The sequence below is a fragment of the Pinus tabuliformis genome, chromosome 4_1 (genome assembly GCF_031772625.1).
Source record: "Pinus tabuliformis cultivar Carrire ecotype Pingquan chromosome 4_1, CPIR1, whole genome shotgun sequence".
In the NCBI taxonomy this organism is placed as follows: domain Eukaryota; kingdom Viridiplantae; phylum Streptophyta; class Pinopsida; order Pinales; family Pinaceae; genus Pinus; species Pinus tabuliformis.
The window spans coordinates 6231822-6249469 of record NC_142303.1 but is presented as its reverse complement, the minus strand read 5'-3'; the positions used below and the strand labels follow the sequence as shown (position 1 = coordinate 6249469).

The 17648-nt window shown below is 37.4% G+C and overlaps 1 protein-coding gene across 3 annotated transcripts in view; it reads left to right on the top strand.

The window, feature by feature from the left end:
- Positions 1-17228, top strand: part of LOC149173965 (pollen-specific LRR extensin-like protein) — a 119129-nt gene extending 101901 nt beyond the window's left edge. For 2 of the 3 annotated variants that reach the window (XR_016257902.1, XR_016257901.1), the window contains exons 3-4: positions 15390-16541; positions 16792-17228. Coding sequence is in view for 1 of the 3 variants with exons in the window: in XM_089419130.1 (XP_089275256.1) it covers positions 15390-16155 (766 nt within the window). In the remaining 2 variants the exon portion in view is untranslated. Of the gene's footprint in view, positions 1-15389; positions 16749-16791 lie in introns of those variants that run through there. The other variant, XM_089419130.1, reaches the window with a different exon arrangement.
- The last annotated feature ends 420 nt before the right edge of the window (positions 17229-17648 follow it).

The window sequence follows — 17648 nt, the reverse complement described above, 5'->3', positions numbered from 1 at the left end:
AGGTTTAACGGTATTGTTAGAGAATTACCTCAAGACTATAAACCTACAGATAAAACTCTCCAAGATTTTTACATTGATGCCTTTAGTCCTGAACCATCTTATGAATTAAGGCGTGCTAAACTTAATGATTATAGAGATTGCCAATCCTTAGCTATAGAGCTTGAAAAGGACAAGGCCGCATCTGGAAAGTCTGAGATCCCAGGTTTCGATAGGGCTGCTACAAAACTAAAGGAACCTAAGGGAAAAGCAGTTCGAGAACCTGAAAGTGAGCTTGTTCTCAAATTGCTTCAAAAAATTGAAACTATGGAAATTAATCATAATAAGGAGATAACCACTTTGCAGAATAGGTTGATTCAAATGGAAAGATCGCAAACGCAGAATTTTCAACCCTGAAACAATAATAATAGAAATAACAATTGGCAAAGGAAGGGTCAAACTAGTGAGCAGAGACCTCCTAATCTGCTGACTAATTTGGTTGATAATGCTCCTCCTTACTGTCGGGTTTGTGATGCTCTTCATGAAGAGGCCACTTGTCCCATTGTTAGAAGAATTTTAGATAATGGAATGTTTGGAACAGGTGATCAAATAAATGTAGTAGGCAGCAAGTTTCCTTTGTCTATGGATGATTGGATAGAGGTCAAGGAAAGGAGTCGTGATGTTGTGAATCTTTCATCAGCTTTTAGTATAAATAACCTTGAAAACGAAGATGATATTTTGGCTAGGTTATATGGTGAAAAACCCTCTCCTGAGCAAATCTTGGAAATTGCTAGAGATAAGGGTTTGACCTATCAGAGAAGGGATAAAGATCAAAGCGGGAATCAAATGCCCCTTCGAACTTTTAACCCTGGTGTAAACTCTGGAATAGATGTCGATTTGGGAAGTTGGTATAACAATGCTAAAATCTGGGTTCCTGTCTCCGAGATTGCTAAAATCCCTTCCCAAAGAGACAAGTTACTAAAAGCGATTCAAGGTCCTCAAGTCAATACTTCTCAACAAAAGACTCGGGAAGTTGACTATCATGATGCTCCCATATATCTGCAAAGCTTAGATGCTGATAACAAAGATCACCAGCTTTTCTTCATCACCTTATTAGTTAATGGGTATAAATTGAATAATTTCATGTTGGATTCTGGTGCATCCGCTTGTGTAATGACTAAAAGGGTCATGGAACAACTTAACTTAAGAGTTTCTAGACCCTATTATAACATATGCGCCATGGATTCTAAGAAAATCGAAGTACATGGTTTAATCAAAGATTTGCAAGTTCATCTTTCAGTTTACCCAGACATCATGGTTGTCATGGATATTGTTGTTGTGGATGTGCCTGATGCCTGGGGTATGCTGTTATCTAGAAAGTGGGCCTCTGATCTAGGAGGAAGTATTCAAATGAATTGGTCATATGCCATGATTCCTTCTCCTAGTGGTGATGGTTTTGTAAGACTAAATAGAGAGCCCGAAAGAAAATTTCATGTTGAAGATCCTAAGAGACCTCATAACGAAATAATCAAAGAGCAATCTGACATTGGGAACTATGCCATCATGTCTAATTTTATAATTCCTCCCGATGATAAGATTAGGGGTCTCAAGGATAAAGTTTGGTATATGTACTTTGATGGTGCATCATCTAGGGCTGGTAAAGGTGCGGGAATAGTGCTTAAATCTCCCCTTGGTCACATTTTCAAGTTTGCCTATCGATTAGAATTTGAGGCAACCAACAATGTCGCTGAATATGAGGCTATATTGTTGGGTCTTGAATTGGCCAAGTCCTTGAAGGTTAGATTGCTTAGCATTAAAGGAGATTCTGATTTGGTTATCTTGCAGCTTAAGAATAAATTCACATGCAGAAATCAAAGATTGAGAACAGAGAAACTATAGAAATGCTGTGTGGGATACTATGGAGCATTTTGATGCCCTTGACCTCGAAGCAATTCCAAGAGAGCAAAATAGTTTGGCGGATGAACTTGCCGTGGCTGCTACTACTTTCCAGTTGTCGGAGGAACTAATTAACGATAATATTAAAATGGAAGTGATATTCAGACCATCTGTTCCAGACAACTCAGAGCATTGGCAAGTTTTTAATGACGAAAAACAAGTCATTCGTTTCCTTAATAGTTTGGATGAGTTTGAGGATTTCCGGATAATTTCTGAGGAGGATGGAGTTTTAAATCATGAGCATATCATAAATCCTACTCCTAGGAATGTGGTTGCTCTAGAGCGACACTTTGATCGGCATGATGCTACGACGTTGAAAGAAGAGAACAAGATGGACCCAAGTGAATATCTCGAGATTAACATTGGTACTTCTGAAAACCCGCAAATGGTTAAAATTGGTAGAGGTACTAGTTTGGAGGAAAGAAAGAAGTTAACTGATTTACTTCGCGAATATCGAAATATTTTAGCTTTTTCTTATGATGAATTAAAGGGCTATAGGGAAGATGTTATGGAACATACTATTCCCCTAAAAGATGAAAATGCTAAACCCTTTCGACAGAAACTTAGGCAAATTAATCCTAAGTTAGCCCCCTTGGTCCAGAAAGAACTTGCAAAGATGCTTGCAGCAGGGATCATCGCTCAAACTAGGCATTCGACATGGTGTTCGAATTTGGTGATTGTTAGGAAGAAGAACGGTACAATAAGACTTTGTGTTGATTTTCGAAACCTTAATCTAGCATGCAAAAAGGATAATTACCCTTTGCCAAACATGGAAACTTTGTTGCAAAGAGTAACTGGGTCTGGAATGATGTCGCTGCTAGACGGTTTTTCTGGGTACAATCAAGTATGGGTTAAAAAGGAAGATCGTCACAAAACCACATTCACAACGCCATGGGGTACCTTTGAATACATCAGAATGCCGTTTGGATTAACAAACGCTGGGGCTACTTTCCAAAGGGCTATGGATTATGCCTTCAAAGGGTTAATCGGGAAGTTTATTGAAATTTACCAAGATGATCTTATTGTTTTCTCTAAAGATGGTATCAGTCATATAAATCATCTTAGGCAAGTCTTCGATAGATGTAGAGAATACGGGATTTCTTTGAATCCAGCTAAGTCTGTTTTTGGAGTAACGGAAGGGAAATTACTCGGCCATATCATTTCTAAGGAAGGAATCAAAATTGATCCTGAAAGGATTGAAGCAATCCAAAAGATTCCTCTCCCTCATAATCTTAAATCCCTTCAGTCTTTTCTCGGAAAGATAAATTTTATTCGAAGATTTATTCCAAATTACGCAGAAATAGCTAAGCCTATTCAAAATCTTCTAAAGAAAGATGCGAAATTTGTTTGGCAAGAAGATGGCAAGAAGGCTTTCCAAGAAATCAAATGTGCTATCGCAAGAGCTCCTGTCTTAGTTAGTCCCGATTATTCCAAGGATTTCATGATTTTTTCTTTCGCTTCCGAAGATACCATTGCTGGTGTCCTGCTTCAAAAGAATAAAGATGGTCACGAGCAGCCTATTGCTTTCATGAGTAGAGCACTTCAAAATTCCGAATTGAAGTATAATACCATGGAAAAGCACGCTTATGCCCTGGTCAAGTCTCTTAAGCATTTTAAAACTTATGTGGGTTATTCTAAAATCATTGCTTTCGTCCCACATTCTGCTGTCAAGGATATATTGAGTCACACTGATTGCTTAGGGACTCGTGCTAGGTGGGTGACTAAAATACAGGAATATGATTTAGAGATTAGACCCACCAAGCTGGTTAAAGGCCAAGGTTTAGCTCAAATGTTAACTGAAGGTAATGAAAAGACTCTTGGTTTGTTCTGTGTTAGTGATCTATCTTCGTCGGAGTTGCAAAGATTAGGAGAGCATGAGTGGTACAAGGACATAGTTTATTACTTGATGAATCTTGCATGTCCTAACCATTTAGTCGCTCATAAACGAAGGGTTCTTAGACTAAAAGCCACTAAGTATTGCCTCATGAAGGATGGCCTTGGATGGAGAAATCCTGAGGGCATAGTGCTTAGGTGTGTTGACGACATTGAGTCCAAGAAATTAATCTCTGAGTTTCATTCGGGATTTTGTGGTGGTCATTATGCTGCTAGAACTACCGCCCACAAAATCCTGAGAGCTGGCTATTATTGGCCTTCAATCTTTTCTGATGTGCACAAGTTTGTTAGAGCCTGTCAAGCCTGTCAACTATTCACTGGGAAACAGAAGCTTGCTGCCCTGCCTCTACAACCTGTCATTGTAGAGGCACCTTTTCAGCATTGGGGTCTGGACTTCATAGGGAAGTTCCATGAAAATTCTAGCAATGGCTACTCATGGATTTTGACTGCTACGGATTATTTTACTAAATGGGTTGAAGCCATTCCTGCTAAGAATGCCACTGAAAAGGTTATTATGGATTTCATTGAAAATAACATCATTACTAGATTTGGTGTCCCCGCTAAGATCACTACTGACCAGTGTTCCACGGGGACGCATCCCCCAGGGTTGGGTGCGCGCACCTCTCGCACCCCACGCACCCGAGACGGGGAGTCTCTTGGGGGTGCGTTTCCCCACGCACCCTTTTTGGGGAGTCTTGGGGAGACGCAAGGGGGTGCGTTTCCCCAGTGTGGGAGTCTAGACTCCCCACGACTCCCCAAAAAGGGTGCTTCTGGGCGTCCCCCTTCAGTGTGGGAGTCTAGACTCCCCAAAAAGGGTGCGCCTGGGCGTCCCCCCTTTAGATTTGTCTAATAAGACTTAAAAATTAAAAATTAAAAGAGAGTGACTCTGACTCGGATACTGACATTCCCATTGATGGTCCTGATGACTTCATGCAGCAGATAGATGTAGAGGACCAATCATTGAGAATGAGTCCTTGATGCTGATTTATCATTTTATTTTCAGTGCTGACTATCCATTTTTCATTTTTGAGTTGCGACACTAGATATTGATGACTTGACTCTTCACTCTTAACTATTTTTGAGTTTGAACTTTGAAACTTTGAAGTTTGAGTTATATAAATTTAGTGTTCAAACTTTGAAAATATAGTATATAGTATATACTAGTATGTTTTGCTTTCAATTTAGATTCTAGAATGATGAATGATGAATTTAGTTTTTAAATCAATGTAGATTACTAGATTGTAGAATGATGAACCATTGAATCAATGAATGATGAATGATATCGATCAATGTATTTCAGTATTTGAATATTTTATTATTGATTTTTATTTTTGTTTTTCGAATCTCAATGCTCATGGTATGTATGAATAATAATTAATTCAATAATGAGACTTGTCACTTGAGTATGTCATATGAATGATGTATCATGTATGTATCAAAATGAATGATGAGGATGGATCAATGATTCAAATTTCAATTGTCTATTTAATATTTTTATGCTTTCATTATTGAACAGTGAACAATGAATATGAACTTGAATTATATATATATATATATATATACCTCGACGACTCCCCGCACCCCCGAAATTTCCTTAAAATTTGAGGGTACTCCCACACGTCCCCCCTGTGCGTCTCCCCGCACCGGAGTCTTGGTGGAACATTGCTACTGACAATGCCAAGGCTTTTAGTTCCTTAGAGTTTTCATCTTTTTGTTTCAAGTATGGCATTGTCTTATCTCATTCGTCAAATTACTATCCTCAGGGTAATGGTTTGGCTGAATCAAGTAACAAAAATCTCATAACCATTATCAAGAAGATAGTAGGAGATAATAAGAGATCATGGGACAGCAAAATCAAGTATGCTTTATGGGCAGATAGAATCACTAAGAAGAAAGCTACTGGTAAATCTCCCTTTGAATTAGTTTATGGCTTGGATGTTACTTTACCTGTGCACCTCAAATTGCCGGCTTATCAGCTCCTCCAAAATTTTTCTACTAATAAAGATGTTGTTCACAATAGAATAGATCAGATTGTGGAGTTAGATGAAGCTCGTAGGACAACTTTTGATGCCATATGTAAAAATCAATCTAACATTAAGAAAAGCTTTGATAAATTTTCTCGATCTAGATCTTTGCAGGTGGGAGATATGGTATTGCTTTGGGATCGCAAGAATGAGAAACCAGGAAAACATAAGAAGTTTGACAGTTTGTGGCTGGGACCGTACATCATTAGAGACATAGCTGGACCAAACTCATTCCACTTGAGCAGAGTGGATGGCGAACCACTTGATCTACCAGCGAATGGCCAAATGCTCAAGCTGTTCTTCAAAGATGATATCTGATGCCATGGGGCATCCTTTGTATTGTATTTCTATCCCTACTCCTTGTCTTTTCAGCATTTCATTTCTGTTTCAGGATTAGATTTACTTTTCATGTTACTAGATAGTTAGTAAATGAAGAGCTTTTACCTTTCCTGTGCTTAATGTATATGATGATTTTTGGATGGACGCTACTTATTTTTATATGTGTGTTGCGTGGATGTAGATTCTGGATTCTCACATTCCTACAGTGCAGCAACGTGTCCCCAAGTAGAGTCAGATGTTGACCACTACCGGTCAACTGCCCACAGCAGTACACCCCCTTTTTTCTCTGCAAAAAGGGTAGCGCTTGATCGACATATCCATGCCATTCTACAATCATCGACAACTTTATCAATTTATGTTGTAAACCCAGTCTGCATGTATAAGTTGTAAATAATCTTAGCAGATATGAGTCATGTCTGTCAATTGCCTAGGTGGACCTAATTTTCTATGTGATAATCTACGTCCCAGAAGGTTTTTCGTCTCACCGATCCATGATCGGCAGAGTTTTCCTTAAGCCTAACCCCAAAGCCGGGATGGATTTTGTCACTAGAATCTTAGGAGAATCCTAATGTGTTAATCTGCTAGATTATAGTTGTGTCGCAGAACTGGGTGGTTTATGAGGCTCTATGTTAAATGGGTTTTTCCCCTTAAGATGTAAAGTTGTAAAAGTCATGATGTAAAGTGTCTTGAGGGTTGGAAAATGTTTTAAATCCCCTCATGAGTCCTAAGTCCTAGGTCCTAGGTGATTTTTCCAAAGGCTAAGTTCGAGGATCCATTTAAAAATAAAATAATAAATAATAAATAAAAAATAAAAAATAAAAAATAATAATAATTTTTTTTTTTATAAAATAAAGCAAAAACCCTAAAAAATAATAAAATAATAATTTTGAGTAAATACATGCAAAATTTCATTTTTAATGAATTATCAAATTCGACGGATGAGATTAAGAGATGTCTTGATCCTCATCGGCGGTCGAGATCATTTCGACATGGATCACTCGAACTAGTCGTTGGGATCATTTCCCTTAAATATGGTGCTAGGGGTCATTTGAGATCATTCGATCTGTGAGTCTTCTGCTGAAGAAGCTCTCTTGTAATCTGTTTCTGGTTAATAAAAGAAGACTTTGGGGTTCAAATCTTGCTGGTGTTACTCTCTGGAAGTGCTGTGAGCTATTTTATTTTCTGCATATTTTTTTTTTCAGCCATTAATAACAGCTTATTATAGAGTATTGTGAGCACAGGTATCTTGTTCACTTACTAGGGTTTGAATGATATTAGGGTTTCTGGAGTAATGGCCGGTATCTCCATTGCTTTCTGAAATCTAGTATTATTTTCTCTCTCTTTACTGATGGTTGAAGTGAGCTGTGCAGGAAACCATTACTGAAAAAGACCAGTGGGCGTTTGGGGAAGTTCTAGGCTGAACCAGCCAACTCCCACAAGCTTTTCCTTGCAGAGCCCAGCTAGTTTTTACCCTGGGTTAATCATTTAGTTTCTTTTCTAAGTTTGCATGAGAGATTTTCTGAACTCTTTTTTATAATAAATCTGATATTCTACTGCTGTTATTGCTAAATCTGGCTATTAAAGGGTCAAAATCTGTAAATTACTCAGTTGATTTGGGGTTTCAAATTTTGCTTTATACACAGATTTCATTAGGGTTTTATTTTCTTTTAATTGCAGGTACAGGGTTTTGAGAAATTCTTCAGGATTCTAGAGCTGGAAAGATTGAAAATTTTGTGATCTGGATTTTAAGAACTATTACTCTCATCCTGCTGCCATCTCTACAATACTGCTTTCAGGCCATCCAAATCCTTGCATGCCGTTGCCCTTTTTTCACCCATCTGAAAATTTCCACACTGCCTTCCTTGCGTAGCTGTTTTCTGCGTCCCTATTTCCTCAACGCCTGTCTATCTGCGCAAGTAAAAGCTGGTTTGTCGAGTTATTTAATCTCTGCCGCATCCATCTGTCAGTCGAGCTTTCAAACTGCATTGCAAGCATATCATGCATCATTCTACACAGGCCAGGTGGCATCAGTTTTAGATTTTTTTTATTTTTACGGTATATGCGTTGAATGGTAATAATCAAGGGTTACGCATGGGCATCAGGTAAGTTTCTTAATCCTAAATACGATCCTGGCTTCGACATTTCCGCCATTAATAAATCTCTGCAACTGCGAAACCATTTTTGCTCACCGCTGTCGAGTTTTCTCCTCCCTTCCGTTGAATTACTAAACCCTCACGCAGCTTCCTTCATCTATCAGCAATCATCTGTAGCAATATAATATATGCAAGAGATCTCCACGCCGTCTATACCCCTGCTGGTCTTGAAGCCTCCTTGCGTGGTTTCTTCTCGTCAAAAGCTTGCATACTGCCGTTGTGACTATCCGCATCTCCCTCAGTTTCTTATGAATTTTCCTCCATCTGCAAACCCTTGTCCCCTCCGTCAACCTACGTACCTGCAAACGTGCCCAAGCCTCCGTTCTCCTACCGCGCGCAGCTTGCAGTCATTTAACGAAAGAAAAATTTCGATATTTCTTTTATGATATACGTTGCGTGAGCTCGAAAATTTTTCTTACATATTTCATTACTTGAAATCTTTGCTCACGTTTCTTTTATGCAGGTTTAAATTTAAAATCGAAGTTTTGGTACGTGTAAAAAAAAATCAAAAAATAAATTTCGATTTTCATTTTTTTTTACTTAGATTTAGTCGTTATATATTTTGACTTTAGATTTTAATTTTGATTTTAGGTTTAGTTTAGTTTTAGTTAGATGTAGGTTTCATTTAGACTTTAGATTTGATTTAATAAAAAAGAAAAATATAAAAAGTTCAATTTTCATCTTTCTTTTTTTATTTATTTATGTTAAAGTTAAAATTTTGTTTATATTTTTTTTCATGCATTAGATTAATTTTGTCTTAATTTTATTTTTTTATGTTTTAGCTTTAGATCTATTTAAATTTAGTTTAGTTTTATTGTTTTAACATCATAAATAAAAAAAAACATAAAAAGTTTTAGTCTTTGGTGTTTTAGATTAATTTTTAATTACTTCAAGTTTTGATTATTTTAGATTTTAATTTTAAGCTTTGTTTTAGATTAAAAAAAAAAGAAAAATAAAAATTTTTAGGGTTTTGTTTTTATAGTTTGTTTAACGTTTTTGATTTAAAGCTCTAGTCTCAAATTTAGATTAGATTTCAAATTTTGCCAAATCATAAAAAAGAATATTGTGGAAAATTTTTGCCAGATTCAGTTTTTTGCCTCGGGAACTTATCACGTTCTATTTTCTCCTGCTGAGATTCAAATTTTCGATATTTATCATTTTATGCGAATCTGCACATGAATGATCATCTTGAAGATTTAGCTGCATGAATATGATATCTGGTTAATGATTCATAATTGCGTGGTTGTTTAAAGCATTTATCTTTTCGAAATTTTTAATTACTGGATATCGTTATTGAGCTTTAATCATTATAAGAACTTTGTGATTTTACTGAATATCTTGCATTGTTCAAGTTATTGGATGATAAATGATTGTCGTACATGGTTTACATATCTGCAATATCTAGTAAGCAATCGTTTAAACTTTAAACATCAAACCCATAAGGCACTGGTCCATTAAATTAATAAAATCATTTTAGTGCTTCGTGTCTCCCAAACCAACTGGTCGACAGTTGGTCACCCATTTTTCTATAGGGTCTACCTCCCTTAGCCGTGGGAGACAGGCTTAAACGGAGAGATCGGGGATCAGGGTGACAACCCCCGGTCTGAGCGTTGTCGTGTCAATCTGTGCGACAACAGGACCAATCATTGATATCGACTCGTTGATGTTGATTTTATTTCAGTCCTCATTGTCCATTTTTACTTTTCAGTTTTAACTTTGTGTGACACTAGATATTGATGACCTCAAACCAATTATTGACTCACTCTTAACTATTTTTGAGTTTGAGAGTTTGAGTTATATCAATTTTGAATTTAGTAATTTACTATTCTAGTGTTCAAACTTCAGTATCTAGTATATAGTATATAGTAATATACTACTTTGTTTTGCTTTTAAATTTTAATTTAGATTCTAGAATGATGAATGATGAATTTAATTTTAAATCAATGTAGATTATAGAATGATGAATGACATGGATCAATGTATTTGAATATTTCATTATTGAATCTCATGGTATGAATGATGAGTATGTCATATGAATGATGAGGAGGGATCAATGTATGTCATTATTTAATTTAATTATGAATATAGATTTTATGTGTGGATCAATGTATTTACTATTACTATTAGTTTATTTATGCTTTCATTATTGACTATGAACACACACACACACACACACACACACACACACATATATTTAAAAAATTATATACCCCAACGCCCCCCCGCACCCCCGAAACTTCCCTAAAATTTGAGGGTACTCCTACACGCCCCCCTGTGTGTCTCCTTGCACCCGCGTCTCCCCGCACCGGAGCCTTGGTGGAACATAGCTATTATCATTTGTCTACAGTCTCCACTTGCTTGTATGTTGAAGGTGAAGAGAATGTTTATTTCTGGTGAGTAGGTTGCTAGTCCATTTAGCAAGAAGCTACAAGGGTAGGATATTGCTACCATTGTACCCAGATCAATTTGGGAACGAGTATAGTTATGGAAAATCAGTCAACCTTTTTTAAAGGTTCTTTGTTTGGTTGATGGTTCTGTATGTATACTGCAAAATAAAAACGAAAATCAACTTATGAGAGGAGTGTTTCCAGGTTTATGTATAGAGTCTACTGCATTTGGATTTATACCATAGTTTTAAAATTCGGCCGATTCGAAACTGAAACGGCCGAGTTGATCCATTTCATTGCCTAGGAATGTGACTCGGTGGAGGAAACGGTTCAGTAGGCCGAGTCATGGCTGACTCGGCCAACTCGGCCGTTTCTGTATTGACTCGGCTGAGTCATAACCAGTGGCCTATAACCCCATCAAAACAGCGATTTGACATTTTTTTAATGAAATTTTGAAGTGTTTGCTGATTGGTTTGAACTCCAAAGTGTTTTATGAACTAGTTAAGTGTTATTTGGGGTCCATTTCCTCCTCCCAAATCCTATTTAACACACTCAAATGCTCTCTACTATTGTTATGCTATTCAAATTTCATGGTAATGTTAAATTCTTGAAGTAAAAGTGACATTCTCCTTAATCTTCATTTTCATCCTTTTACTTAAATTTTTAACATTACCATGAAATGACTCAGGATGTTTGAGAGTGGTTTCGGCCTCATTGGAGTTCATATGGAGAAAGTAGAATTTTAGATTTCATTCAAAATCCAACAGACTTCTCAATTTTTCAGGATTTCAGGATTGGAGGATTGCAATGTTTCCATTGAATTTTGTCATGTATTAGGGTATGGAACTCGTATTTAATCAAGAGCACCAATCCCTCTATGTACCTTGATGTTAGTGACATTGGTTGTCGAACTCCTCTAGGATTCGCTCCCAAACCAGGAGCTTTTGAAAATGTCGCTCCCGCTCCCGTTTTCGCTCTCGCTCCCCACATTCGCTCCTGCTCCCAACTTCCAAGTAACACTGAGCTAGATGATGCTGGCAACTCTAGCAGTAGCCAATAGTACTGGTCACAGACTTTTGTTGTAGAGGCCATTTATAGCCTCCTTGGTTATGTGCTTTTGTTTTGATCTCTATATCATCATCGTGTATGTATTGGACAATGCATTGGGTGCCATTTTGATATAATGGATATATTCATGAGCCTACTTTGATCGTATGTTGTCTTCTATCTATATTCTAATGTTGTGTGTTTGGAAACATGAATGAAAATCTTTAAAATTATGTGTTTTTATAAAAAATAAATATTTAATGTATTTTTTACAATGACCGAGTCATTGAAATCGAGTCGGCCGAGTCGATACCGAGTCGGAGTCGGAGTCGGAGTCGACCCTCGGCCGAGTCGGAGTTGGAGTCGGAGTTTTAAAACATTGATTTATACAAGTTGATTTTTTGTTTTTTACGTTATATTTAATTCTATGCTGTTTCCCTGTTTCCAACAATTTTGAAGGTGCCGCTTTTGAAAACTGTAACCTTCTTGGAAACCAAAATTGCTTTCAAGTTTTAGGTAACATAGGTGTACTTATGAATATTTGCAATAATTGCCGGACCACTTCCAGAAGCTGTTGTGTTGATATTGACTATCATTGTGCTGATCTGCCTTTCTTAGTTTAGTAATAGAATTCTGAAGCCATCAAAGTCGTCAATGGAGCATATATCCTTGTGGATTTTTCATTTGCATACCGCACAGGTAAAGCCTTTCTTATTTTCCACATGTTTGGTGGTCTCTCAGGTTACATCTGAAACTAAGGATTTTAATAAAATAAAAATGGATCAACTGTTTGAGTGTTCTATTTTTCCATGATGCTTCTGTTTCTGAATAATTGGTGACATAACCATTGTACAGAGTATCATGAAAGGTTTGAGGATTCAGAGAAGTCAGTTTCACGTGCTTATTTTGTCACATGCAAAGAATAGAAATTTGTTCCAAATATTCATAATTGTAGTAGCTTCAGAAAATGGAGGTCTGGCTCAAGTTAAGGTTTTACATTATTCATCTCTAAATTGCATAGAAAGTGTGGCTTATAATCAATAACGTTTTCTTGGGATTAAATCTGTGAAAAAGAAGCATAAGAGAAGATAGAATGTGTAGTGTCCCACGGTAATTTTTTCGCTAGGGTTTTGCTGTTTGCTAGGTTTACAGTAAATCCACAAGATTAGGCTACAGCAGAATTCATTTATTCAACAGTAGGCATCATTGAAATAGCACAAAATATCCACAGTAATAAATATATCCAGCAGTGATATTATTCTTTCAACAACACAACAATAGAGTCCTTCAACCATTAAAACATAGTCCTGATTTGAAGATAAGTGTTAGTTATTCAACCAATTCTAATGTGACTATACTAATATCACAATTTGATAATCCAGCATTCAATTGTAGCAAAGCTAATACTATCTAATCAACAGTTACTAGACTGGTTGCGACTCACTATCTACTTTCTCCTGGCTGTCCGTGATGAAATGTGTTGTTATAGGGATGATTACAGTTATCTGACTTCCCTGGTTCTTTTCCTCCAGCGATTCAGGATTCCCTATTTTGCTGTCGACGTCCGAAGCTGCATATTATGGAAGATCATGACCCTGTTTATCATTTGTTACCAGAATCGGGGCCTAAGGCCCTCGGCCCTGTGGCCCTGCGGCCTTCGGATCCTAGACGTATTTTTATGCCTCAGACGTCCGCTATACCTTAAGACCTTGACGTCTGCTCCAGATCGAGCTACTGAACCTCAGCGAGCTGATTCCTTGAATTAGGGTAGGCCTTGCTGAGGTCAAAGGGGCCTTGTTGCTTGGCCAGCATTCTGGCAGCCACCAAAAGACCCCGCTGTTCCTGAGACAGAGCCAGATGACTTTGCTGTTGATAGAGACGAGTGGATTGTACTTGATGAATGGTGATTTCTGCTGCTCCTTGACAGAGTTTGTTAACCAAATGATGTAACTAAAGTGAGTTGCTTCAGAATAGGGCCGAGTTGCTTCAATATGGTTTGTTGTGCCAGAACAAGGAAAAGAGAAGTGTCTAGGTAAGGTGGGATCAGCTCCACCGAAATTAGACAAGGAGGATTAGATAGGCTCAGATAAACTCCACCAAAGCTAATCAAAAGAAAGGGGTCTTAAAACTCAGCCTCAGGCTCAAGAAAATCAGAGATATTCCAATCCAAATTGATGATCATACATGACTCCTATTCTTCTTTATTTATAGATTTCCCCATAGGGTTCCTCTAATGTGAAGGGGTGCAAGTGCAACCCTCAATTTTGGCTTAACATGCACCCCCAATTTGGGTTTTTTTGCCCCAACCGACCCAAAATTTACCCAATGTTGCCTCAAACATTGGATAATTAGGTTTTCCCCCCTTTATCAAGACTATAGCCAACGAGGTTGGATTGGCTACTTCGTCCTCCCTTCGGCAATTAATCCATAGGGGGACAGTACAATAGATGCTCGTGTAAAGAGTTCAATGAGAATGGACATCTTGTGCATGTGAAACTTGATAAGGAAGAAATGGAGAAAATGGAGCAAACACTCTACCACTGAATCAAACAGTTTACCTGGCAGAGGAGTTTAATGGTACAATGGTATGTTGGAGAAGCTGAAGGAATGGGGAAAACAAAGGGAAGAAACATGAAAAGAGAGAGGGGTTGCTACCATATATTAAAGATTGACATATTAGATGTAAAGTTTGGTAACGCTATTATTATTTGTTCCTTGTTCAACATCAACAATTCCTTGTTTTTTAGGAGACTTTCCACAAAGAAGATGTGGCCATCTATACGGGTTACAGAGAAATAATAATCAAAGTCCAGTCCTTTCATAGGAGTACATTCTTCATACGTCTGGTAACTTTTACCATGATAATATTCCTTTTCAAATGTTTTTGGGAATGAACTTGTAAGCAGGTTGGAAGATACACTACATGCACTTTGCTGACATTGGGTCCTTGAATATCGGAAGGTGAATATTGAAGTTCTCATGTCATTAACTAGCACTTCTGCTAGCATTGATAATTAATTTTCCTCATCCTCTAAAGAAGTTACTGTTTGTTGGAAGGGACTTGGTAGCAAGGATATTTCTTGTGTGTTTAAACTTTAGATTGCCTTTCTTCTGTATTACAGCCCTTATATTCATAGAAATATCTAGATTAAAAATAGGGGTTGCATTACTTGAGATTGAAGAGAGCTGTAGCTTTACGTAAGAGATTCATCCTCTCAATTGAAGATACAATCCATTTATTGTATGGTCTCAAGTTGTGACTTATGTTGATGAGCAGTTTGACTAACAGTGTATATTTGATGTATTTTGTCTTTCAATATTATAATCTTTCAGTATGATCATTCATCATATGCATAATAGTTATATGAATAAATAATAATCAAACAATGTGATGTGTCTTGCTGTACACAAACAATGCTTACTATTTTCTCCATTTTATCGACAGTATTAAGGGCTGTGCCACATCTTGAAGATAGACGAAAAAAAACAACTTTCATTTTTATCAACAACTATTCTGATCCCAGTCTAGGCATTTGTATCTACCTTGTTATTTTTAGTATAGTAAGTTTTGATGTCGTTGTCTATCATTTTTAAATTTTTATTGGTGCATATAGGGAGGAGCTGGCTGCACAGTATTCTCCAATGTCAGAGGATAGTGATGATTGTGTTGGTTATCGCATGATACGGTATAGTGATTCTCCTCAGCATATTTCAATGACTCAATCCGATCAAGTTATTAGCAGTCCTACGAGCCCTGTTTCACCACAAAGGAACCAAAGGACCATTAATGCTGCTGGAAGCCAGTTTGGATGCTCTTCTTTTACATCATCTACAGGAGCTGGTTTGTCTTCTTCGGGATACATCTCTTCATTTCCATTACCATGTACTCAGCCAAGGCAGCGGAACTCTGACTCTGAGAGTCGTTTCCCTCCATCCCCCAGCGATCCTTGTCAGTCTGCAGATCTGCGCCGTGCTGCTCTTCTACGGTCTTTGCAAATGAGGGCACACCCACCAGTTATGCCTTCATTTGAAATGTCTGTTGATAATATTTCTGAGCAAGGAATGCATCATATTGAAGAGTCTGAGGATCAGTCTTCTCCTTTTGTCAAATCTTTAACGGAACATGATGAATATTCGTTTGGTTCAGCCGCAAATGAGATCTTTTCTGCCCAACCCATCAGAAGCTCAGGCAGAGTTCGAAGTTTACTCCTTGATGAGTGCACACTGAATACTTCTGTTTCCATTGCTGAATTGTCAACATCCTCGCAACAAGAGGGCAAGATTACTGGGATATCATGTACGAATGAAGATAGCTGCTATACTAACATGAATTCAAAGAATACAACTGGAGACATGGCATCTAATGCAAAGGATTTATAATGTGCAGCAAACCTATCTGAAACAGCTCTTCTAGCCTCTCATAGGATGTGTTATGAGAGTGGGTGAACCCAGTTCTTTCAAGTAACTTTAGGAAGCTCTCACGGGTGAATCAAATGGGATCTCTGTGAATTTATTTACTCCCGAGTCGGTGTCAAGTTGAACTTAATCAAGTACGAGCTGTTTGAAGTTGATCCTATACCACATGCATATTCACTGATTTCAAATTGTCATATTCAAAGCAGCGTAGGAGCAGAGTCATCTTTGCCATTTATCTTGCTTTGTGGATGCCGGCCCAAGGATTTATAATGTGATTCTTTATTAATCACAATGTTTAGCATGAAAGACAAGCAGCCAAGAATTCTTGTTCAAGTTCCATACATCTGCAGGTATTATTAGGGCACTATTTTTTTCTGCATGTTTACATTTTATGTCATAGGAATGTTGTCTTTAGGCTGGTCCACTTGCAGATTGTTAGATTTAAACTTGCATTTTATTGCATTCCAGAAAATGTCATTTTCCAAATCAAGATATTCAGTATGACTTACTCCTATTTCTAAGACTCAAAAATGCAAAAATGCTGAATTTATTCACTCCATGAGTTGTTAACATCTTCGTTTTGGTATGGTTGTGGTACAGTTATGAATCTGCAAGTGAATTTCCTAAATACGAGATTTATGAGTAAGCAAAGTGTTATGAACTATTTGCCCAACTTTGCAAGGTTGTTTGTTTTTTGGATTTTGGTAAAATGGGTTAACAGCTTTATTTTGGTGGAGCCTTCAACCCCACTCTACATCACCGTGGAAAACCCACACTAATATGGGGGCTGTCAAACTTGGCCAACTTTTCCCATTGATTGGGGCTCTATACCCTCTGGGGTTTGAACTGGTGTATTTATTGTGGCAATGCCCCAACTCAGTAACTAGACCACAGCCCAACGGACTTTTGCAAGGCTTCCTATTACTATATTGTTTTTGTACTAAAGACTGATGACAGTTTTCTGGAAGTGATGGTGCCAACTGATCCAAAATGTATTAGTTTGAACGCTAATAATAACGAACATGAGTATTGCAGTATCTTTGGGCTACCTATCGAAGTGTCTAATTTAAACAATTTAAAGATTTATTGGTAAATTTAGGTCAAATGTTTCTCAATGTTTAGGTCCCCTTAAATTTGTTGTATTCTTATTGGAAACCTTTCTGACTCTCTGAGTACATATCAAGATGCACATTTATTGTAACATAAAGTCATTCACGTGTGTTTTATTCTCAATTAAGGAATTAAGGTACTTGGAAGTTTCATTGACTTTGGTTCGCCATTTTTTCCATTCATACACTGAAGAAATAGCTGGCAGACACAGGAAAATAACTACGCTTGTCATACATATTGGTAGTTCTCTATTCAACCCTAATAAATAGTGACTAAATCTGATCGCACGTTTATTTTGAAGATAGAATTCAGGTTTTCATTGTGGTCACATCGATACTGCCTTTTAC